Source organism: Saimiri boliviensis, chromosome 17 (assembly GCF_048565385.1).
Source record: "Saimiri boliviensis isolate mSaiBol1 chromosome 17, mSaiBol1.pri, whole genome shotgun sequence".
Lineage (NCBI taxonomy): Eukaryota > Metazoa > Chordata > Mammalia > Primates > Cebidae > Saimiri > Saimiri boliviensis.
The window spans coordinates 72,438,698-72,461,560 of NC_133465.1; the positions used below are offsets into that span (position 1 = coordinate 72,438,698).

The 22,863-nt window shown below is 63.7% G+C and overlaps 1 protein-coding gene across 2 annotated transcripts; it reads left to right on the forward strand.

Annotated features, from left to right (window-relative positions):
* The first annotated feature begins 708 nt into the window (after positions 1–708).
* On the forward strand, positions 709–15,822 carry METRNL (meteorin like, glial cell differentiation regulator). Of its 2 annotated transcripts, none has more exons than XM_039476690.2 (4): positions 709–1,126; positions 6,170–6,555; positions 14,222–14,281; positions 15,260–15,822. In XM_039476690.2, exons 1-4 carry the CDS (start codon positions 945–947, stop codon positions 15,577–15,579), a joined length of 948 nt encoding a protein of 315 aa, XP_039332624.1. In that variant the 5' UTR covers positions 709–944; the 3' UTR covers positions 15,580–15,822. The 2 variants fall into 2 exon arrangements, with proteins under 2 accessions (XP_039332624.1, XP_074245194.1); XM_074389093.1 differs by lacking the exon at positions 709–1,126 and adding an exon at positions 2,237–2,305.
* The last annotated feature ends 7,041 nt before the right edge of the window (positions 15,823–22,863 follow it).

Below are 22,863 nucleotides of genomic sequence, written 5' to 3' on the forward strand. Positions count from 1 at the left end.
CTGACATCCCGCCACGCGCAGGGGGTCTCCAGCCCCAGAACCATCCGGCCCGCGGATCCAGAGCGAGGCGCTGGCAGAGCTCGGCAGAGGCAGCGGCGCAGCAGCCGCACGTCCTCCGGGAGCAGGGGCCGCGCGCTCGGACCTTCCGCTGGGGAAGCCGGGCCCACAGCTGGGCCTCCGGATCCCACCGCCGCGGCAGGAGAGAGGCGGGACCTACCGAGGCTCGAACTCTGGGCAGCGCCGGGTGCCCGGACCACCCCGCGGGGACCCAGCACCGGGGGGGCCTGGGCCTGCCTCGCTCCGCGCCGGGGCTGCCGCGGGATGGGGCCGGGCACCGCCTCCGCGGGGATCTAAAGGGTCGGCGAGGCTCGCGTCGGCCAGTACTCGAGGGTCTCGAGTTTCCACCCCGCCTCCGCCTCGCACCCGCCAGGGACGCGCTGCTGCCGACGCCCTCCCGCCCGACTCCGCTGTCCAGGCCGGGCCCTTTCCCCCGGAGCAGGCTCGCGCCTCGGAGCTGCCCCCCGCCCCCGCCCTCGCCCTCGCCCCCGCCCCGGCACCCGCGACCCGGATTCGCCGCTGACTCGGTGTCTGCGCGTCCGGCCGGGCGCCCCGGGAGGAGTTTCCGGCGCGGGGCGGGGCGGGGCGGGGCGCGCGTGGGCCCCACCCCCCAGCTGAGCCCGGCCCGGCGTACTCGGACTCGCAGACTTCAGAGGCTCGGCGGCGGCGGCGGGCGCGGAGCTCTGCGCGTGGCTCTAGCGGCTCCAGCGGCGCGGGCGGTCCCGGGCGGGCCAGGATGGGCGGGCGGCCGCGCGGGGGACGCGGGGAGCGCGCGAGGTGATCGCCGGGACTCGAACCCCCCACCCCCGCCCCGCCCGGCCGCGCCGGCTCCAGGGTCTGCTCCCGGGGCGCGGACGCGGGGGCGGCGGCAGAGTCCGAGCCAGAGCATGCGGGACGCGGCGCGGACGGCCTGGGGGCGCGCGGGGCAGCTGTGGCCGCGGCCCCTCGCCCAGGGCCCGCTCCCGCCGTCGCCGCCGCAGCCGTTGCTGCTGCTGACCGCGCTGCTGGCGGTGCTCCTGGGCGGCGCGGGCGCGCAGTACTCCAGCGACCTGTGCAGCTGGAAGGGGAGGTGAGTGCGCGGAGCCACCCGTGCCCGGCCCCTCCCCTCCCCTCCCGTCTCCTGCGCTCCGGGGCCGGCGATCGTGCGGGGGCAGGCGAGGGGCCGGGGCTAGGGGGACCTGCTCTTCAGGCCAAGTCCGGGGCCCGCCGTTCTCCGCCCCCGGTTCTAGAACAAAAGAGCCTGCGGCGTCCGGGTCCCTGGCCAGGAGGTCGCCCGGGGGAGGCGCACCTGGAGCGCGCGGGGTCGGTCCCGGCCCGGCCGCCCACTCGCTCCCTCCGCTCGTGTCTGAGCCTCGGGGCCACCGGTCCCGCGACCCCACCCCGGGGGCAGGCAGGGGTCGGTCCTTGGGGCCCTGCGGGCTCGGGAAGTTGTGCTCCCGGGGCCCGAGGGAGTCGGGCCTGCGCCGGGACAGAGTGGGAAGGGACGGCCGCAGGAGGGAGCGCCGGTTTCGGTCACCGGCGCGGACCGCAGCTAGACCCACTTCTGTGCGGGCGGCGAGCGGCGGGCGGGCACCTGTGCATGAGTCCGAGAGCGGCTCCGGCCCGGCCCCCCGCCCCGGCCCCGTGAAGGTCAGGCCGCCCTTGGCTGCGGCGCGCGCTGCGCTGGGCGACCACCCCCCTCCCCCGGCCAACCCGCGGTGGCCGCCGAGGACTTTCTTTAACTCGAGTGCTGCCGCGGGCGCGCCCCGGGGACCGCCGCTGCTCCGACGCGAAGCCGAGGAGCCGCGGGTTCTGAGTTCGCAGACGCGCGGGGCCCGGTAGGACGCGCCTCCTGGGAAGGCTGAGCAGCCCCGGGCCCGGGTCCCGCTTCCCCGACCCAGCAGGGCGCCCCCGCCTCTCGGCCCGGCCCCCTCGGCTGGAGGGACCCGCCGGCTGCCACCCGCCTCCTCCCCGCTGGGGGCCGCGTCGCGCGGTGGGTTCAAGCGAAGCTGTTTTCCGGGGAGGTTGGGGCCGAGCGGACGCCGGGCGGGTGTCAGCGGGGCGGGCGCGGGTCACCCGGGGGGAGGCGCAGCCGCCGGTCTCCGTCTCTGCGAAACCACAACCCCCCAGCACCCCCAGCGGAGTCTCAGTGCGGGGGGTGGGGTGGGGAAACTGGCGCTGCGCCGGGAGATTCGCCCGGAGAACCGTGGGCAGCGCGGGCGGTCCCTGGAGCTGCGGCCGGCGGAGGCAGAGCGAGGACCGAGCTGAGGTTGGCCCCGGGCGGCGGGGGGTCTGGGGGAGGGTCGGCTGGGAGCGCTGGCGCCGGCGGAGCTGGCTGGGAGCCTCGGTGCCGACACCTCTTTCGGGGCTGCCCTTGCCCCCCCACCCGCCAGAGTGATTAAACTCCAGCCTGCTGCCCCTGCCTGGTGGGTCGGGCGCCCCCACACCGAGGCCTTGGGGCGTTCCGCTTCGGCAGCCCGAAACCAGAAGCAGCGCCCAGGCCTGAGTGTGTGGAGAAGGAGCCGGCACCCTTTGCAGGGTGTCAGGGGACTGTGTGGTGGCGGCAGGGGCGCCTCCCGCACCCGTAGTGAGCCGGGGTGGGTGGGTGACAGGGGACACCACTGCTTCGCCCTCCAGGACCTGTGCGCCTTCCGGCCCACCTGGAGACCCTCTTCGCCATCGCTGCCAGCGTGCTCCTGGCTTCAGACTCCCCCAGGGACGTCCCCCACCTGCAGCGCCTGCGGAGGGCAGCTGTGGGGGCCGCTGGAGCTGCCGGGGTGGGGTGTTCCGGAGGGGACCTGCCGGGCTGTGTTTCTGGGCATAAGTGAGACTCTTTCGTCGTAATCACTGCCTGGTTGATGCACGCACTTCACAAATCAGTGACAGAGACTTGCTGTTGAAGCCGAAGTGCGCTGGCCCGCTGGCGACTTCCCCAGCTGTCCTGAACAAGCACAGGGTGGGGCGAGCGCTGGTGTGCTGGGTGGATTCTGATCCCCTGATAGCCGGGAGTTGCCCCCATGACAAGCGGCAACAGCCTCTGTTGCTAGGTGTTTCTAAGCAATTAAGTAGGAGATTAGGAAAGCCCTCTCCGTGAGGGGAGGCAGGACCAGCGCCCCGCCTTGATCAGCCAGTGGCCATAAAGGTGGACCATGAACTTTCCCACTGCCATGAGCATCACAGGTGCGGTCACGCCTGGTTCATCTCCTGCAAGGTGGGGACTGAACTTGCCAGTGGGTTCAAAGCTCTTTCTGGTTTTAATACAGGAGCCTGGCGTTTTGTCCTGGTGACCCAGACTTGGGGTGTGTGGGCTGGTGCCAGAGCGCCCGCACTGCTTCCTTCAGTCAGTCCCTTTATCCACTTGGGATTTGCCTCCTTTCCATAAAGGTGCCCATGAGCATGTCGACCTGGTGGGCACCGTTGCTGACTTAGAAATGCATCGCCTGGGTCTGCGGATCTGATGTCGACTCAGTCTTGTCAGCTCCGTGACGTTGGGAAGAACCACAGTTTTGTCGCACGCCTTACTTTTCTCACAGCCACGGGACGGAGTTACTCTGTGCTGAGCTTGTGTCGCCAGCATCTCATGTGAAAATCACAAAAAAAAAGTCACGTTTTTGCAATTCCAGCAATTTTTCATAAACACTTTTTTTGGGGGGGTTTACCGTGGTGCTGAGTGGTTCGAGGTGAGACATTTGAGGGCTAGATTTTCTGGTAGGAACCAGCACAGACCCTGAGTCTTCGACTTCATACAGAGGTCTGCTGGGTCCCAGGCTGAAGGACGCATGGTTTCACATTTTTTTGACTGCACAGGTCTTGGACATCACATGCTGCTGATTGAATATCACATGCCTCGTTGGGGTCCCGCTGGTCTGGCTGTTTTGGAAGAACACGAGAGGATGGGGGAGCAGGCCCTGTGCTGGGTGCAGGCCCCTCTGAGTGGGCTGAGCAGACGTTAGCTGAAGGGCGAGGAAGCAGGGTGCCTCTTTCTCCTGTGTCCACCTGCGTTTTGTCCCCGTTCATCTTTTACCCAGTGTCTTCTGAGTGGGTGGAGCCAGCTGTGCCCACCAGATTCGGGTAGCATGTGCCAGGCCAGGACACCCGGCTCAGGCTGGGGTCAGCCTCCCCCGGGCAGAGGGATTTGGCTGCCTGTCCCCAGGAGGGTGCCCTCCCTCCGCCCCTGCCCTGATGAAGGTAGTGCCCTGATGAAGGTCACCAGAACCCTGGGCGAAAGTTCCCCACTCCCTCGACCTTCAGGCCCCACCAAGAGGGAGGCAGGGCCAACACTCCATTTTATCAGCCAGTAGCCATAAAGGTGGTCAGGAAGGTGTCTGTGGTTTCCGTGGAGAGGGTTGAGGCTCAGTCCCCGAGCACGGGGAAGAGAACAGTGGCCTTGATGCCGGAGATGGGGGGGAGGGGATGAGAAGTCTGTTTCAGTTGCTTAGGAAGAGCTGACTGGAGCTGAGCGTGTCAGCCACTCACCATTTAGTCTAACTGACACACAGCAGTCTCATCAGCCCTTCCCCACATGCGTGTTAGATGAGCTTGTGTGAGCTTTATTGACTGTAATTTGTGAGTCTGTTCTGGGTGTGTGATCCTGGCAGCCGCCCTGGCCACTCATGACCTGGGGCTTTGTGGGGGCGGGAGGGGGTGAGGTGGTGCACCCCTTGACGAGGCTGCCCTGTGATGTGGCCGCAGCCTATGAAAAGTGAGGTTTGGGGGCCCGGAGTGTGAGTCACCAGCGGTAAATGCGAACCACATGTTACGCATGTTACCAGAAAAGGCTTCTGGTGCCTGGCTCAGGCCAGGGCTCTGGAAAGAGCATTGCTTATTTCACATAAAAATCCTAAGAATGTGGGTGAACCTGTCTGAGATCTGATCAGAACCCACTCTCATGTAATCAAACACTTAGTTGAAGTCACTGGGTTAGTTCCAGGCCCACTGGTGGTTATGACGTGACTGTTAGCCACCAGCTGGCATTTACATTGAAGTGCCAAGAAGGAGCAGCTTAAGGTTTTTGATGTTTCAATTTCTTGAAAATATAACTGTTTCTGCCCAGGACCTGCCTCTCCAGGAGTGCCGTGCACTTCGTATTTTCTGTTTAGCATTTATTGGGGGTGAAATTAGCTTGCTGCTCACAAGCTAGCCCCCACCTGAATCCTCACCCTGTGGAGGAAGTTTACCTTGCTTTTGCAGTGAATCTTTTTTTAACGAGAGCTTATTTTTTGCAAATACTGTCATTAGTGCAGGGTCTTCAGACTTTCGAAAAATGGTCAAATCATTGGCTAATGAAGTGCTAAAAGACAAACTCACCAAGAACTTCCATGGCCCCAAGTTGCCAACACTCCTAATTAATGTAAAAGCTGTTCTCTGGGGCAGGTTGCTTCCCGGGTTCTGCCTCCACACTCGGTGGCCCCATTCTCACGTGACCTCTAGCGTCCCGGCCCTCACGTGGTCATCTGGAACTAGAGTTGGTACCCAGGGGCTGTTGGTGTTCCCATGATCTTCTGGAGGAATCCATCCCTTCCTTGGGGCTCCATTCCACTGCCCCTGTACCCCCAGTTACCCTGATTCAGGGATGCTACAGAGATTGGTGTTTGACGCTGGGGCAGCAGAGGGGCAGACGCCGAGTGTCGGGGGGCGGCTGGGGAGCCTGGGGGAGCACCACCTGCACTGGTGGGAGCTCGACCCCACCACACCATGGCCCTTGGCACAGGTGCATGGAAGGAACTGGGTGGGGGCCCCTGTGAAGGCCCCACCCTGGAAGTGGGCCCAGTGCCAAAGGTCAGAGATGGCGCTAGCCTGCCTCACGGGCACAGGTCCGCATGGGACCTGTGGCCAGCAGCGGGTGGGTCCATGAGCCGCCATCATTACAAGCAGGTGTCTTCCTCACTGGCTGCCTGTGGGCAGGTGTGGGCTGGGGGCAGGAGCCTCAGCTCAGGACCTGGTTTCTCCCTGCGGTGGGCAGGTGTGTACTGGGGCAGGAGCCTCAGCTCTGGGCCTGGCTTCTTCTTGCGGTGGGCAGGTGTGTGCTGGGGCAGGAGCCTCAGCTCGGGCCTGGGTTCTCCCTGCGGTGAGCAGGTGTGTGCTGGGGCAGGAGCCTCGGCTCCGAGCCTGGCTGACGTGTCTCCCTCCGCAGCGGGCTGACGCACGAGGCACACAGGAAGGAGGTGGAGCAGGTGTATCTGCGCTGTGCGGCCGGCACCGTGGAGTGGATGTACCCTACAGGCGCACTCATCGTGAACCTGCGGCCCAACACCTTCTCGCCTGCCCGGCATCTGACTGTGTGCATCAAGCCTTTCAGGGACTCCTCGGGGGCCAATATTTATTTGGAAAAAACTGGAGAGCTGAGACTGCTTGTGCGGGACGGAGACGGCAGGCCTGGCGGCGTGCAGTGCTTCGGCCTGGAGCAGGGCGGCCTGTTCGTGGAGGCCACGCCGCAGCAGGACATCGGCCGAAGGACCACGGGCTTCCAGTACGAGCTGATCAGGAGGCACAGGGCGTCGGACCTGCACGAGCTGTCGGGTGAGTGGCCCGCCGCGGGCGGGGCCGGTGGGGTTGGCGTGGGCTCCCGGTCTAAGCCACGGGCTATGTCATCGTGGCAGGTGTTTCTGATTTCTCCTCGCCCCCTTGTCTGCTCAGCCTTGGTGAAAACACTTCTTGCTTCAGATGTGGCGGGTTTGCCCAAAGAGCCCCACAGGCGGCTAGGGTTGGGGGTCACTGGTGCCAGCAGAGGGGCCCTTCTGGGGGTGTGACGTGGTGTCGGGGGGTGTGGGAGCTTCAAATTAAACCACCTGTGAAATCCAGCCTTTCCAGCTGGAATCACCTGTGAAAAGACTGGCCCATCTGCGTGAGTGTTCTGGGTGGAACGGCCTTGGATGAGCAGCCTGCCTCCTGGGAAGTGTGTCAGGGGACCGTGGTGGGGCGTGTGGAAGAAAGTGTGGCAGAAAGTGTGGGGAGCGTGGCAGGGAGTGTGATTGGGAGCATGGCAGGGAGTATGTCTGGGGAGTGTGGCGGGGAGTGCGGGGAGTACAGAGAACGTGGCGGGGAGTGTGTCTGGGGAGTGTGGCGGGGAGCATGGCGGGGAGTGTGGGAGCGTGTCTGGGAGCGTGGCGGGGAGCGTGTCTGGGGAGTGTTGCGGGGAGCGTGGCGGGGAGCATGGAGGGGAGCGTGGCGGGGAGCGTGGCGGGGAGCGTGGCGGGGAGCGTGGCGGGGAGCATGGAGGGGAGCGTTGCGGGGAGTGTGGGAGCGTGTCTGGGAGCGTGTCTGGGAGTGTGACGGGGAGCGTGGCGGGGAGCGTGTCTGGGAGCGTGACGGGGAGCGTGTTGGGGAGCGTGTCTGGGAGCGTGTCTGGGAGTGTGGCGGGGAGTGTGTCTGTTGACTGTGGCAAGTGTCCTCGCGTGGTGGCAGGGCCGGTGCTAAGGGACATGCCCTGTGCTTGTGGACGGTGTAGCTCCTTTGAAACGGGTGCTTTTCCCATTCAAACAGCCCTGAGAATTGGCTGGGTATTTCTGGTGTCAGCTGAAGACCTTGAAACGTCGATTTTTGGGTGGGAGCTGAGGCTGACTCAGCCTGGAGCGGTACTGAGCTATGATGTCCAGAACATGGGGCCAGCCCCGGTCCCAGAGGGGTCTCGTGGGTGAAATAAGCCGACAGATTCCCTGTGTGGCAGGCAGGGAGTGGAGGTGTCATGGGGTATCTGTGGATGCCTGTGCCTGGGGGAGAGGTCCTTCGTGGAGGGCTTTGTTGGTCTCTAGAAAATTCTGTGGGCAGACCGCAGGAAGCATGAGGTCCTGGGAGGCACACGTGGGCCGTGTGACCTCCTGGTCTGTGTTGCTTCAGCCTCGGGCCCCTGGAGGGGAGACGGGGCAGGTCCTACCTCTTGTGCTGTGAGCAGGCCCAGGGTGCTGTTTTTTGGGGACACCAGGGCCAGGTGCAGGCTCCACACTGCTGCTGGTGGGGTCTGAATGTGAGGCACGGGGCCCTTTGAGCACCGTCAGCTTCATGGGCAGGGTGGTCACTGTCCAGGGCTGTGCAGGGTCTTGGGACTGTGTGAGCTGGGACTGTCTGGACCTCAGCCTGGGAGCTGTTCCAGGGGGGCTGTCCCAGCGGTGGCCGACCAGGTAAACCATCTTGTGGCCCGTTGTTGTCACGCATGGCTGGGGGTCACTGGCATGATGTGGGCAGGGGCTGGGGGGCTGCTTCACATTCCACAGGACGCCTCAACCCAGAGATTGATCTGGCCCAGAATGTCAGCCGGGCCCGGGTGGAGACACCTGGCTGAGGGGTGGGCGTGCCTGAGGTAAGAGGGAGCACCAGGGTTAGTGACTAAAAGATTCTCTGGGGAAAACCAGCCGTCTGAGGATCTGAAACGTGCGGACTCAACGTCCTGAGCAGAAGCCCACACTTCTGTGTTCTGTGTTCTTGGCCCAGATCAGTTTTCCATCTCCCTCTGAAATCTCTCTCAAGTGAGCGTCGGACCCACTGCCGCGGGAGTCCCTGAGTCCCGACTGACCGCCCCTGCAGGGCTGGACGCTGATGTCAACTCAGCTGTGCCGTGGTTGGTGGCATGCTGGGTAAAACTTTAACGGCAACAGTTATGGTGGGCCGGGAACCTGGGGGAGGGGCACAAGCCTTGGTCCGGGGGCCCTGGAGAGAAAGTCTCTAGACAATGAAAGCAAGTCTGGAGAAATCCAGGCACCAAGTTCAGTCTTCCTGAACAGAGGTAGAAGGTAGAACTTGCGAGCATCTCTCTGCTGATTTAAAGTGTTAATTGGTCTTGAAGAGCTGGGCCGCGTCACATGTTCTGTGGCCTGAGCTTTGTTTGCTTCTGTGTGAGAGTCTTAAAGCCTGCAGCACAGTCACCATGCCGGCAGGTGCACCTGGACGGCCACATTTGCATAGCCCACGTTTCTAGATTTCCAGTGGAAAATCAGTGGTTCTGGTTGTCAGCTGGGGTGACCCTACAGAGCCTGTGAGCTCACCTTTGGGAACAGAGACTGTCTCTCCTGCCTCTGGGGGTGGGGGCCGAGGCTTCCAGGCCCTGTATAGGCTGGGGCGGTGGGTGGGTTGGGAGAGGCAGCGGGGGTTGGGGCTGAGTGGCCTCAGGTTCCTGTGGGGTCACAGGGAGGCAGCAGCCCCTCGTGAGAAGTGACTTGAGCCACCAGGGGCCGGAGCAGGCGTCTGGCCATGGGTCCCTCCCCGCCCTCCATGTGCTCCTGGGTCTGTAGGGCCCCGCACAGGACCGTGCCCAGCACACGACAGGCTGGCTTGGGGTCCCAGAACTTTGCTGTGTCCTGTGAGGCAGGTGCTTGGGTTCCCCTGTTGACGCCCAGTGGCCCTCTGCCATCTGTTTAAACTGAGCGGAGACGATTTCCAGCGCCCTGTGGGTGGTGGGTTGCTCATCAGAGGAAGCAGACCTGCAGGGACCCTCAGAACTGGGGACAGAGGCCCAGACTCTCAGGTTCACCGGGGCCCCCAGAGCTGGGACCCAGGTCTGGCATCTCCACGGGAATGGGCACAGGTGTCTGACCCACCTGGACCACATGGGCAGGGCCCTCACAAGAGGCCTCCCCGGTCCTGATGGGGTTGAGGAACAGGAGGAACCCAGGAGGCAGATGCGCCTCCTCTCTCCAGGGTATTGGCCTTTCATCAGGAGATGGGGCCCCTAAGCCCTTAATGCTGCAGGAATGGATCCATAATGTGGAATGTCGGGGCCATCTGGCAGCAGAGACGCCATCCCCTGGGCATGGCCGGCCCCCCAGCAGTCTCCTGCCCGTTCCTGCACTCCCGGCAGCTGTGGCAGCCTGTGAGGGCCCCGCTGAGCCTGAGGTGTGCTGATACCTTGGGCCTGGCGTGTGCCGCCCACTGGGAGGTGGGCGAGCTCGCTGTGAATCAGAAGTTCCAGTTTTGCTGACTTAGGAGGGCAGAGGCTCCAAGGGCTGGAATCCTGGACAAGAGAGGGTGTGTGAGCCCATTCCCTGCCCAGCCGGCACGAAACCTGCTGCTCGGGCACTTCTCCTGGGTGTGACTGGCACATTCGTGCTGCATAATCGGCTTGAATAAATGAGACGCACCCGTAACCCAGAGCTGGCCAAAGCATGGGCAGGCTGCTCCTCCAGGAATATAGACTGGGCCAGGTGGGGGGCAGGGGTGACCCAGCCCCGGGGCTTTGGGATTTGGCTATCTCTGGGCGGGACCTGACAGCTCTGCACCAGCCTCAGATGGCACAGACACCTTTCTTGGGTGTGAGGAAACCCTGCGGGACGGGACGGGCAGGGAGTGGACAGGCGCACCTCCAGGCGATGCCCAAATCTGTGCTCAGCAGACCTGGCTGAGGCTGTGTGGCGCCTCTGTCCCCAGGCCAGTGCATCTGGGAAACAGGCCGCACCCAGGGGGTTGGGGATGTGGGTAGGGGCTCCGTCTGGTTCTGGGGAACACAGACCAGAGGCTGTCCAGGTGGGTCAGGATTCCAGTCTGTTCTTCGGCTTCTCCCAGGGTCTCCTGTCAGGTCCTCCTGGCTTGGCCACTTCTGTGCTCGGGGCTTGGGGTGCAGGTGCCAGGCCGGGCAGCAGCATTGTGGACACACACAGTGGCGGGAGGGGATGCTGCCTTGATGCTGGTCACGAGTGCACGGTGCTGTCTCAGGCTCTCCAGGATGCCTCGGGGCCTCCACACCCCTTCCCTTTAAAGAGCTGCCCCTGGCTGAGCCCGTAGGCATGTGACCAGCTCGGTGGGTGCAGAGGCCCTGGAGAGGTCCTTGATGGGTGGGAGGGATGGGTGGAAAAGTGGGGAAGAGAATCCGCATGATTTCTGGAAGCAGAGAAGGAGAGGGGCGGATTTTCCAAGGCGTCCCTGTCGCTCATCCGTCTTTCACTTCCTGCCTTGGTGTCTTCTCTCCAGTCACTGTAATTTTCATTTGAACCATCTCCCGGCTTGTGGAGAGGAAGGGAGTGACCCCACCAGCTTCCTCACCAGGAAGAGGGAGGGAGAAACGGAGGGAGGCAGGGGGAAGGGCAGGGGCCAGGGGCCAGCAACCCCAGGGCGCCCCAGCAATGGACTGCAGCCTGGAGTCCAGCCACGCTGCGAGGTGATGATGGCGGCCTTGGGAGGAGCCTTGGGAGCTCGGCCTGGGTCCCGGTCTCCACCCACCTGCCGCTCACTGCTCCTGGCACCTCAGAAGCGCTGTGTCCCCGTCACCAGCTGCGTGGGAGTCCCAGCACCTCAGAAGCGCTGTGTCCCCGTCACCAGCTGCGTGGGAGTCCCAGCTGTCATGGTCACAGAGGTTTACCACTGGACTGCCTGAATCCTGCTGGCCGTCCCGGCCTGGGCAGTGCTGCTGTACGGGCTGGTGTCTGTCATCCTCGGAACCAGCCGGTCCTGCTTTGCCCACGGCACTGGCTCTCCACTCACACCTGCTGTCCAACCCGAGTCCCCGCAGCAGCCCCCCAGCCCCACCCTGCTGGTGCCTCCCACTCGGTGATGTCCCCGAGACGTCCACACCCCAGCTCTCCCCTCCAGGAGGATGGACCGGGACTCCAACCCTTTGACGGCCCCCCGACCCCCTGGAAACTATAGATACCAGTGTCCATGACCAGCGCATTCTGCTGCCGTCACAAGCCTGGCTCCGTTAATAATTGTCCCCAGATCGTCCTCTGGGGTCCACCCTGTGCCCTTTGTGAAGGCGACTCCACTTTGCAAAGCTCAGGATCAGAACAAGGAGGTCTCTGGGGTGCTCTTTATTAGCTCAGCTGTCGATGGGAGGTCTCCAGGGGCTTCCAGAAGGCCAGGCTGCAGGCACTGACCCCCCCGGGCCCCACACCCCCACGCCCCACACCCCCGCCGACGGCCAGGCGAGCCAGGGCGGGGCACCCAGGGGGCGTGAGGGGAGCGTCTCCACCCTCCCCCGCGCTGTCCACTGAGGTCGCTGGGCCGTGACTCACAGAGGGTGAGGCGCCAGGGCTTGGATAAGCTCGCATGCCCAGGCCCAGGGTGGGACGCGTGTGGCTGGGCTGTGGGCTGCGCTGCCCCAGGGTGGGAGCCCACGCACTGACCGCATTTGCTGACCGGGAGGACAGGCTTCGGGCACCTCCCGCCTCCTGCCCTCCAGGGCCCCTGGCCCAGCCCCAGCTGCCATGGCTGCCCAGGCAGAGGGTGCTGCTCAGTGTGGGGACCCTCAGGTGGGCTGTGGTCACCGTTCTTGTCACTGACCGACCCCCACCCACGTGAGGGGTGCTGGCCTGGGACCTCTGGCCCTGTGGGGCTGGGCAGCTGTGGGCCTGGGGGGGCAGTCTCACCTGTGGGGGATAAAAGTGCTGCCTGAAACGTGAGCCCCTTGGGCTGCGTGGGCTCTGTGTGTCTCTCCTGGGCTCGGGTGGGGGTCTGTGCTGCTGGCCTCCATCTGGCCCCCACCTGCATCAGGCCCAGTATTGTCAGCAGGTACCCAGCCGGGGAGCAGCATGGGGGTCCACATAGGTGAACTAAGTGACCAGGGCGGGCACGCCCCAGGGCCCCCATAGGAGAGTGCCTAGACCACTGGGCTGCTTCCAGGCTGGGTCCTGACCCCCAGGAGCCCCCAGTGCAGGGGCTGCAGCGTGGGTCTGCACAAACCAGCAGGAAGGGGATTTGACCGGAGCTCCCATTCGGCAGGGCTGCTGGTGGGGGCGAGGCTGTCTCGGCTGGCTTCCAGGTGCCCGGCAGGTTGTGCTGGCTCCACAGCTTCTTTTTCTTGATAACTTGATGGAAAGAAACGCAGGAGGAGGTGGGTGGGCCGGTGAGTCAGGCTGGGAGGTGCCCTCACCCCACCTGTCAGGGAGTGCCGGCTTCATCCCTGAGGGGGTAGGACCCCAGACACTCACCTCCACCCCAGGGGTCCACACAGAACTGTGCTTGCCCAGGGCGCTGCAGACTCCAAGACCCCTGTGCAGGCCCTGAGGGTCCACGCAAGTTCGTGACCCCAGAAGCCCTCTCTGAGCAGCTGTCCGCACCGTGCCAAGGTGCCAGATATGCGCGCTGCTCTGAACCCCAGGGCCCCCGGGCACCAGCGGCCAGCTCGGGCCTGTACTCATCAGCCAGGTGACAGCTCAGCCCAGCTTAGCCCAGCAGGAGCAGCCGGCCAGGGTGCAGATATGAGCTTCAGGGCCAGCGAACCCCCAGGCAAGGTGGTCCCAGCTCTTGGCCAGGGACCTTCCAGAGGCTTCAGAATGTGAAATGGTGCAGGGGAAACAGGTGTCATTGAGATTTCACATCTCGGAGTTTCTACTGAGTTAGGAGATGTGGAGCCAAAACCTGGAGGCTCAGAACAGGTGGGGTGAGGCCCTGAAACCTGCAATAAGAGTGAATAATAAAACCGTGTTTCCCGAGTCTACCCTGAGTGTAGGGACGCGTGGCGTGCAGAGGTTTCTGTTTCACGAGGCTCACCCGTCTCAGAAACTGGGGCAAAGGGCAGGGCGAGGGCTGGGCCGGGAGGAGGCCGAAAGCCGGTTTGGCCGGTGCAGGAGCCTCACTCCACACTTCCTGCGTTCTCTGGGGGAGGCCAGGCCCCAGGGTTCAGGAGCATCACAGGGGGTTCTGCCTGCTGAGGGATTCCCTTCCTGGAATCTCCACCTTTCTGACCCTTCCAGCTGCTTGGGGGGCTGTTGCGGTCCAGGGAAGTGGGCAGCAGAGCTGTGGGGAGTGCCTGCCTTTTGAGGGAGCTGGAAAGTCGGGGTGGTCCCAGCATCACGGGGTGTAGATATGGAGGTTGGGCGGAGGCACGGTTTCGGGTCAGCCCCAGGTGGGCTTTGCATTTGAAACAGGCATGGGAGTGATTTCTGAGTGAGTCCGGCTCCGCCACACTGAGGATGTAAGCAGGCAAAGAGCATGAAGACCCCCCGGTCAAGGCCCTGGGATGGGCCATGTCTGGCTGAGGGTCTGCTCTCCGGTCTGTGCCATCAGGTGCGGGTGCGTTTGGTCTAGATGGAGCTGAGGGGTCCCCGGGGTGAGACCCCGGTGCGGCCGAGGGTTGTACTTCTGTCTCCTGCTCTGCCGGCCCCCTCCATGTGCCGCCCACTCACCTTGGCCACAGAGGTGCCTCGATGTGGATACCCGCCCCCACTGGGCTTTGCTGAGTGTGAGATCATGTGATGTGGCGGGCGGCAGCCCAGAGCCTATCCCGTGCGGGCCGCCTGCTGACTCTGCGTTTCTTCCGCAGCCCCCTGCCGCCCCTGCAGCGACACCGAGGTGCTCCTGGCCGTGTGCACCAGCGACTTTGGTGAGTGTCTGCCTCCCGGGTGCCCCCTCTTCAGGGCCCAGGACAGGCCTCCAGCTCTAGTGCTTTGCTGACCCCCGGAGGGGTCACTCTGCAGAGGCCCAGGGCTAGGCCCTCCTCCAGCCCTGGGGACTGGACTCACTTGGAGGGAGCTGCGGGCGTCTCCCGGTGTGTAAATGTGATCATTGCTCTTCGTGGGGATGCTGGAAGTCCGTTGTTTCCCAGCAGCGCTGCTTTCTGCAGTGCTTTGTAAACAGCATTTTATCAGCAGCCCAGAGCACCCTTGGCGTTGGACACTGCCCGCCTCCACCCGAGGCCATGCTGTTCCACACCTAAGGCCCAGTGGCCCTGCCGCTCTGCAGGGGGAGTGTGGTGGGTCCCAGGGCTGCAGCCCCTTTGCCTGTGGCATTGGCACAGACGCTCTGGGAAGGGTTTGGCTGTGGGAAGCCACGTCCCGCAGGGCTGAGGCTTAGCACCCACCGCCAAGCTCACGGACAGACCCCTTCTCACGGCTTTCCTGGGCCCTGGGCGGGGTCTCCAAGGGCAGCCCTGAGCTGTCCCCATGCCCACCCTCCCTCTGTCTCCTCATGTCACCCTCTCCTCTGAGCTGGACCGGGTCTGTCTGATGAGGGCGCAGAGCTGCAGGGGCACCCACTTGAAAAACGTGGTTTTCAGGTTCTGTTTCTGCACGTATGCGTCTGGCCCTTGGTAGACAGAGCACCTGTTCGCTGACAGTCTGAACGGCTGGGACGAGCCCTGGTGGCTTCCTGCTGTTAAGTTGTACTTTTCAGCGGGAGTTTCAAGCTAGATGGCAGAGTCTGCGGTCAGCCCCCTGTTCCAACGCCCGTCGAGGGGGCACTGCGGGGGGATGAGGGGGCGTGTGAGGGAGATGGGGAGTGTGCGGGGTGGGGGGCGTGCGGCCGCCTGCGTGCTTCCCCGGCTCACCCCCGACCCCCTGTCTCCACCTCCTTTCCTGCACAGCCGTTCGAGGCTCCATCCAGGAAGTCACCCATGAGCCGGAGCGGCAGGACTCGGCCATCCACCTGCGCGTGAGCAGACTCTACCGGCAGAAAAGCAGGGTCTTTGAGCCGGTGCCCGAGGGTGACGGCCACTGGCAGGGACACGTCCGGACGCTGCTGGAGTGTGGCGTGCGGCCGGGGCACGGTGACTTCCTCTTCACCGGTCACATGCACTTTGGGGAGGCGCGGCTGGGCTGTGCCCCACGCTTCAAGGACTTCCAGAGGATGTACAGGGATGCCCAGGAGAGGGGGCTGAACCCTTGTGAGGTTGGCATGGACTGACCTGGGGTCCTCGGGGCGCTGCCTCCCTCTCTGATGAGCCACAGGCTGCAGTGGGTGCTGGAGTCCTGGTGGGGGCCAGGTGTCCGGGGCCCAGACCTGACCCTGGCGCCCAAGCTGGAAGTGCTTGCCACACTCAGCCCTGTGAGCTGCCAGCCATGGACGCCCTGGCCGATTGGAAATGCTGTAAAATGCAAACTAAGTTATTATATTGTTTTTTGTAAAAAAAGAAATGTGCATAGGAAACCGTCCTGTGTCGTGAAATGCCTGGGGACCCCATTCGATACCGTTCCTTAAAGACACTTTGCGTCACTGCATGTGGCCGGAGCTGGGTGAAGGGCTGGCTGCTGGCGCCGTGGGCGAGGAAGAGCCTTGGGACCATTCAGAGCTGTTATTCTCATGACAGAAGTTTATGGAGCCAAATACCTAGGTTTTTAGTTTTATTTTTGAAGAATGAGCACGGCCAGCTGGGGTCCTTTTCATGCCGCTGGCTGTTTCGTTCTGGAGAATAAAGATGAGAATCGCACGACCCATGAGCCAGCCTGCCTTTCACTGGGTCAGGTGCCCACGGCCTGGACTGGGGCCTCACTAGACACACCCTGGGTCTCCCGCCGGCTCCTCCCAGCTCCCCCTGGCCACCGTCCCTCAGCACCTGCCCCTGTTGTCTCCATGAACTCGGGTCCTGCCCTGTGACCCCAGCCTCCCCAAAGCGCAGGAGCCCACAGAATGTCTCTGGATGCCCAGGAGCTGATCTGAACGCAGGCCGGTGACCCTGTGTCCCCATAGGATGCGGCTACCCACTGTGGGGCTGAAACAGCCTCGTGCTCTGAGTTCCTGAGGCCACAGTCCACAGTCACAGTGTGGGCAGAGCCTTCATCTTCTCCTCAGCCTCCGGGGGATCCTTGATGGTAACCCCATTGCTCCAGTCTCTGCCTCCATGGCCACGTGGCTTTTCCCTGTGTCTGCGTCCAGATCTTTCTCTAACTAGGACATTGGTCACTGGATTGGGGCCCACCCCCGTCCCGAATACATGCACAAAGACCCCATTTCCAAATAAGGTCACACTCAGCGGTTCCTGGTGGACATGAAATTTGGGGGGACGCCATGCCCTGGCACAGAGGGTCCCTGGGAGCGCCGGTTAACCAGACCCAATCCTGCATTTCCATTTATCATGTGAATCAGGTGGTTGTACCTGTGCAGCTGCCGAGAGCAGAGGGGACCTGGGAGAGGCTGGTGTGGTCAGTGGGTACCATGCTGGCCTCACCAAATGCTCAGGTACCCTGGGTAAGGATCGTGCACCATCTCAGGGACCCTGGGTGAGGACCGTGCACCGTCTCAGGGACCCTGGGTGAGGACCGTGCACCATCTCAGGGATGCTGGGTGAGGACCGTGCACCATCTCAGGGACCCTGGGTGAGGACCGTGCACCGTCTCAGGTACCTGGGTGAGGACCGCGCACCGTCTCAGGGACACTGGGTGAGGACCGCGCACCGTCTCAGGGACACTGGGTGAGGACCGCGCACCGTCTCAGGGACCCTGGGTGAGGACGGTGCACCGTCTCAGGGACCCTGGGTGAGGACCGCGCACCGTCTCAGGGACCCTGGGTGAGGACCGCGCACTGTCTCAGGGACCCTGGGTGAGGACCGCGCACCATCTCAGGTGCTGGTACCGTCTCAGGGACCCTGGGTGAGGACCGCGCACCGTCTCAGGGACCCTGGGTGAGGACCGCGCACCATCTCAGGTGCTGGTACTGTCTCAGGGACCCTGGGTGAGGACCGCGCACTGTCTCAGGGACACTGGGTGAGGACCGCGCACCGTCTCAGGGACCCTGGGTGAGGACCGCGCACCGTCTCAGGGACCCTGGGTGAGGACCGCACACTGTCTCAGGGACCCTGGGTGAGGACGGTGCACCGTCTCAGCGACCCTGGGTGAGGACCGTACACCATCTCAGGAACCCTGGGTGAGGACCGTACACTGTCTCAGGGATGCTGGGTAAGGACTGTGCACCATCTCAGGTACCTGGGTGAGGACCGTGCATTGTCTCAGGTGCTGGTACCGTCTCAGGGACTCTGGGTAAGGACCGTGCACCGTCTCAGGTGAGCAGCAGCTCAGATCTGAGCCAGCACAGGTCTACAGGCTCCCACACATTACTACAAGAAGCAGGTGCTTGTGGGCGAGGACCTGAAGCAGCAGGGCTGGGGCTAGGCCAGGTCCCACTGTGGCTGGTGCCCCGCACATCTTTGCCAGCAGGACATCACGGCACGGGTGCCCAGCCCACAGCAGGGAGGAATGGAACTTGCCTCCGGAACCTGGGTTTTCTGGGGTGGCTCCAGGGGGTGTGGACTGCCAGGAGGAGGCTGCAGAACAAGAAGGTGGCAGCCTCTCCTCAGTTGCAGGGATCCTGGGTTTGGCCAGAACCTAGTGTCAGGTGGAGTAGAGGTCACGCTTCGTGGGAGGCTTCTGTTTTTAGAAGTGCCTGTGGATCTTTGGTCCAGAGTCTAGGAGACGGCAAGGCTTGCCAAGTAGGAAGTCTCTCCGGAGTGGGGGCCGGGGCTGAGGTGGGAGTGGTCTTGGAGGCTGTTGTGAGAGGCAGCTGAGGCTGTCAGGTCCTGTCAGGGGCCTCCTCTCTGTGGCCTGGGAGCTTAGTACCACCAGGGAGTCTCCCCAGCGGCCTGGGCTGCTTGTGGGGGGCAGCTGGAAGATCCCCATGTCCCAGCGCCCAACCTCCCTCTGACCTGTGCAGAGCTTCTCGGGTGTCAGGCCATGACACACTCAGGGGCTCCCCTTCCCCACCCTCCCGCAGCGCCAGCTCTGCCTGTCCTCCTCCGATGCTGCTTCTGGTCAAACCCTGAGGCCTTCAGAGGCCTCAACACCTTTCTTGTCACCTCGGCCGGGCGCCTCAGCCTGATGGGTTTGCTGTGTTTGGTGGTCACTGTACTCCTCGGTCTGTTTGCAGAGGGGTAGCCTCACCTCTCCTCCACTCCCCTGCCAGGTGGGGCCCCCACATCAGAGCTGGGGATCCAGGGATTCATGAGGGTGCTGGACCCAGCCTTGTCCTGCCACCCATGGGATGCCCCGAGGGGCTAAGGCCCCCATAGTCCCTGGAGGCTTAGGGGCGTCCGTCTACCTCTCTTCCATCCCCCACCAAGGCCAAGGCCGCTGGCACAGGATCCCTTGGGGTCCCATGACTGCCTGCTGTGCTCCTTGGGATGCTGGGGAACTCCAAGAGCCATGAGTGTGGACACGCCATACCCCACTGCCCCAGGCAGGATACCCTGATGGCCCTGGGGCCTCGTCCCTTTGCCCAGTCAGGACAGGGCCGTGAGGTCCAGGGCGGGGCCGTGAGGTCCAGGGCGGGGCTGTGAGGTCTGGCTGCCTGCTCAGGTCTGGGACCTGCCCCCCTCAGGTGCCCATGGCCGTGAACATGCACAGGGCTGATCTACAGGTCCTCTGAGGAAAACGTGAGGGTCCAGGTTGAGTGTGTGGGTGCTGGGTGTGCAGAACTTGCTTCTAATTTTGAGGGTAGAGGTGGGCTTCACGGGGGAGGTGGGCTTTGAGCCAGGCCTGGAACGCCGCGTCTGGAAGTGGCTTCCAGCTCTCCCTGAGCTCTCTCCTCTGCAGGACACCCCAGCCTGCAGATCTGTGGCCCCAGCTCTTTCCTGGGGAATCATGACCCTGCCTGGCACCCCAGGGTGAATGCTGCACCCAGCCCTGAGGGTTCCCATCTGCTGGGGGCATCTGACCTGGGCAGCCAGGGTGGGCAGGTGCAGGGTGGCCGTGGGAGATGCTGCCCTGGCTGGGGCCTGGATTCTCTGGGTCATCACCAGTGCAGGGAGTCCTGGCTCACCGGACTTTGCCACTGGAGAGGTTGGGGAGCTCCACACGAAGGCAAGGAGGCCGGGGCTCAGGGTGCAGTTCATCCCAAGAGCAACCGGAAAAGCCGTCAGAGCGCAGCGCAGTTTGCACTGTTCTCGCCGAAGGCCTGGCCCTGCCTGGTCCTGCCCAGTCCAGCAACTGCTTCCCCTCCAGGGCGGCCCCCAGCGGCCCCCATGTTCCCCAAGAGCAGTGAGACTTGCCCAAGACAAATCAGAGGCTTCAGAGCTCTTGGGGATGGTGGCTTCTCCCAGTAACCTGGTATCTGTCAGGCCCCCCATAAGGGAAGGGGGGTTGGCAAGGCTCCTCCTTGCTCCCAAAGTGAGAATCAGCCTCCCCCCCACCGTTTCCGGCCCCCGCTCGCCCCCTCCACCTGCCCTTTTCCCTCTGGGAAGCCCTGGAGGTTTTCCAAGAACTCTCCGGGTCGGGGACAGCCTGTGCTAGGCAGGGTGGAAGGGGGGCTCCTGTTTGTTGAATGCCCAGATGCCTCCACCTTTCACCCTGGGGTCCAGTCAGCTGATGGCTGAGAGAGAGAAGCTGAGAGCCACCAGAGCCCACAGGTCCACATGGTCACCGATCTGCAAACGTTGGCCTGTTGGAGCTGTGACTCAGTTTCCACGCTGGTCCCCGACCTGCAAATGTCCGTGGGAGCTGTGACTCAGTTTCCATGCTGGTCCCCGATCTGCAAACGCTGGCCCATGGGAGCTGTGACTCAGTTTCCACACTCGTCCCCGATCTGCAAACACTGGCCCATGGGAGTTGTGACTCAGTTTCCATGCTGGTCCCTGATCTGCAAACGCTGGACTGTGGGAGCTGTGACTCAGTTTCCACACACATCCCTGATCTGCAAATGATGGCTTGTGGGAGCTGTGACTCAGTTTCCCGCTTGTCACTGGCTGGCTGAGGGCCCAGCACGTGCAAGCAGTGTCCGGTCGGGCAGGAACGTGGTCTGTGTTCACTGGTGTCTCCATGCGTGGGTGTGTGAGAGGCGTCAGCTGGGACGCTGGGGTGGCGGGGACAGTCCTGGCTCCCGCCTCATCCTCCCTCAATCTTGACTCCGTCTACACAAGGAGCCACCCTACTTCCTGGCTAATCCTGTGAGTTTAGCCTCCTCCGCTGGGAGGGGTCTGCCGGAGGTTCCAGAAGGAAAGCTGGCTGCAGGGAGGGCCAGGCACTGGGCACTGTGTGGCTGAGCCTCTAGCGTGGGGGCTGCAGAGCTGGGTTTCCAGACCCCCTCCTTGGCCGCCCCCCACACCCGCTGGACTGGGAGGGCCTGCTGAGGGGCCAGAGCCCCGCTGCGGGTCCCACAGGTGGGGGTGGGGCCGCTCATTAGCGCTGCAGCTGACGCCGAGCCCTTCCACCTCGCTAATTGATTAAACTGTTTAGAAACCAGGCTGGCGTGGTGGGAACTGGCCCAGGAGTTGATCAGTCAGGCGGGTTGGTGGGGTCCCCTCCCTGGCTGCCCTCGGGCACCCTCCTTTGCCCCTCTGTGTGATGACAAGTGGTGAGTGTCCTGGGAGAAGCTGGTGAGACACTGGGGCCCTCTCCCCCCAGCAACTCACTCAGCAAGCACGGAGGGAAGCCCACTGTGGACCGCACGTCCCGGGGCCCTGCCTGGTGAAGGACGGTGTTACTCCCTTCCAGGAGGGGCACGGGGCTGTGAACACAGGCCCGGGGAAGCAGCCCCCAGAGGCCTGAGAGCCTTCCGGGGAGCCACTGGGTGCTCCTGGGCCCTGCTCTCCTGGGATTTTCTATGCCTGTGACCTCATCCTCCTCCTTCCTCTCCTGTGGGGTTCCCCCAGCACCCCCCCTCTCATGCCATCCCTTCCCCCACCATGCCTGCCCTCCCCAATGCCCCCGACCCGCAGGTCTTCCCCCAGGACATCTTGGTCTGCAGGACTGAGTCCTGGGAGAGGAGCAGAGCCTTGGTTCCCAGGGCAGGCCCTGGCCAGCATGCAGTGGGTGCTGGTGCCGCCAGCCCATGCACAGTGGGTGCTGCCCCTGCCTGAGGAGTCGCCTGGGGCCTGGTCAGCCCTGCTGGTGTCTGTCCCGCAGCCAGCACCAGCTCTGCCGTTCACACTCGGTCACAGGTGGGTGCCCACCCAAGCAGCCTTGGAGCAGGGTGGGTTGGGCTACAGAGGTGGGGGCAGCCGCTGGCGGCAGGGGTTCAGAGGGGCAGAATCCAGGGGCGGACGTGGGGACGCAGACCTGCCGGGAGGGTGCGGCTGCCCAGGACTCCCTGCCGGTGCAGGGGACCCACGGGGGACGCCGAGGAACGTGAGGAATCCAGAGTCAACACTGGGCCACTGTGTGCTGCGCCGGGCGGACGGCTGTGATTTATAAAAACAGCGGAGGCTGGTGTGGGGCGGTGAGGTCACGGGCGGCCGGCTGCCCAGCTGGGGGCTCTGGAATTTCTCTGCAGAAGAATTTTGCTTACTAAGCCACATGCTTTCCTAGCCATCAGTGTGATCAGGAGCAAGATGAAAAGTATGCTAAAACACAGAGAAACAAAACACACCCTGAGGGCCCGTGTGAGGGGGAGGGGCGGGGAGGGTGGGGCCGGGAGCCGCTCTGCCCAGCGCTGTCGGCCCAGAGAGAGCCCACTGCCCCTTCCTTTCCTCCTTTAGCACTGCTGAGCTGGACTAAAACGTCCAGAAAGGAACTTTACTAAAAACTGCAGCAATAAAGAAAACACGAGTGACATAAAAATAGTCAAGGGCACATTCTTGATGGCAGATAACTGGTCTCTGGCTGCAGTTGGGTGTCTAGTCGGCGGGCCCACCCACAGGTGCCTGACGGGGGTGTGCCGGGTGTGTGGGAAGGTGGACGCGGCGGCCCCAGAGCCTCCGTTCAGCCCACTCGCGTCGCTGCGGAGCTGGAGAGGAGACTGTCTGGACCACAGGCCAGGTGATTCCTTTGCCCTGCCACCCTGCTGCTGCCCAGGAGATGCTGCGGGGGCCGTGTTCCTGGCCGGCTGCTCCTGAGTGCTCCCAGGCTCCTCCTCCACCTGGCTTCACCTGGAGCCGTGGGGCTGTGCCGGGGATGCGTCATTGCACACTGCCAGGGCTCCTGCCTCTCCCGTGCAGTGGCGCTGCACCCAGCTCCACCCGGGTCTGGCCTTCCGTACAGGCAGCTGCGCTTCCCAGGGCATCTGGCCCTGCAGGGGTCCCGGGTGGGGAGGGGGCCCTGGTCCCATCCACTGTGTGACCTCGACCATGATGCCTGACTTTTCTGCCCCAGAGGGTGTTGGCTGGACCTCCAGAGCCCCCAGGCGTGCTCACTCGCTCTGCTTCTGGGCAGGGGCCCTGGGATTGCTGTTGCTGGCGTCTGCTATGCCTCAGAGGGGTCCCTAGTGGAGCCTCTGAGCATGGCTCTTCCTGCACCTGTCGGAACAGCGGAGGGGGTTTGTGGGAGT

Excerpts from the sequence above, each read along its gene's own strand:
- METRNL (XM_039476690.2), top strand. The coding sequence starts at position 945 with ATGCGGGACGCGGCGCGGACGGCCTGGGGGCGCGCGGGGCAGCTGTGG. Across the intron at positions 6,556-14,221 it reads GGACCTGCACGAGCTGTCGG|CCCCCTGCCGCCCCTGCAGC; the intron begins GTGAGTGGCCCG and ends TTTCTTCCGCAG. Across the intron at positions 14,282-15,259 it reads CGTGTGCACCAGCGACTTTG|CCGTTCGAGGCTCCATCCAG; the intron begins GTGAGTGTCTGC and ends TTTCCTGCACAG.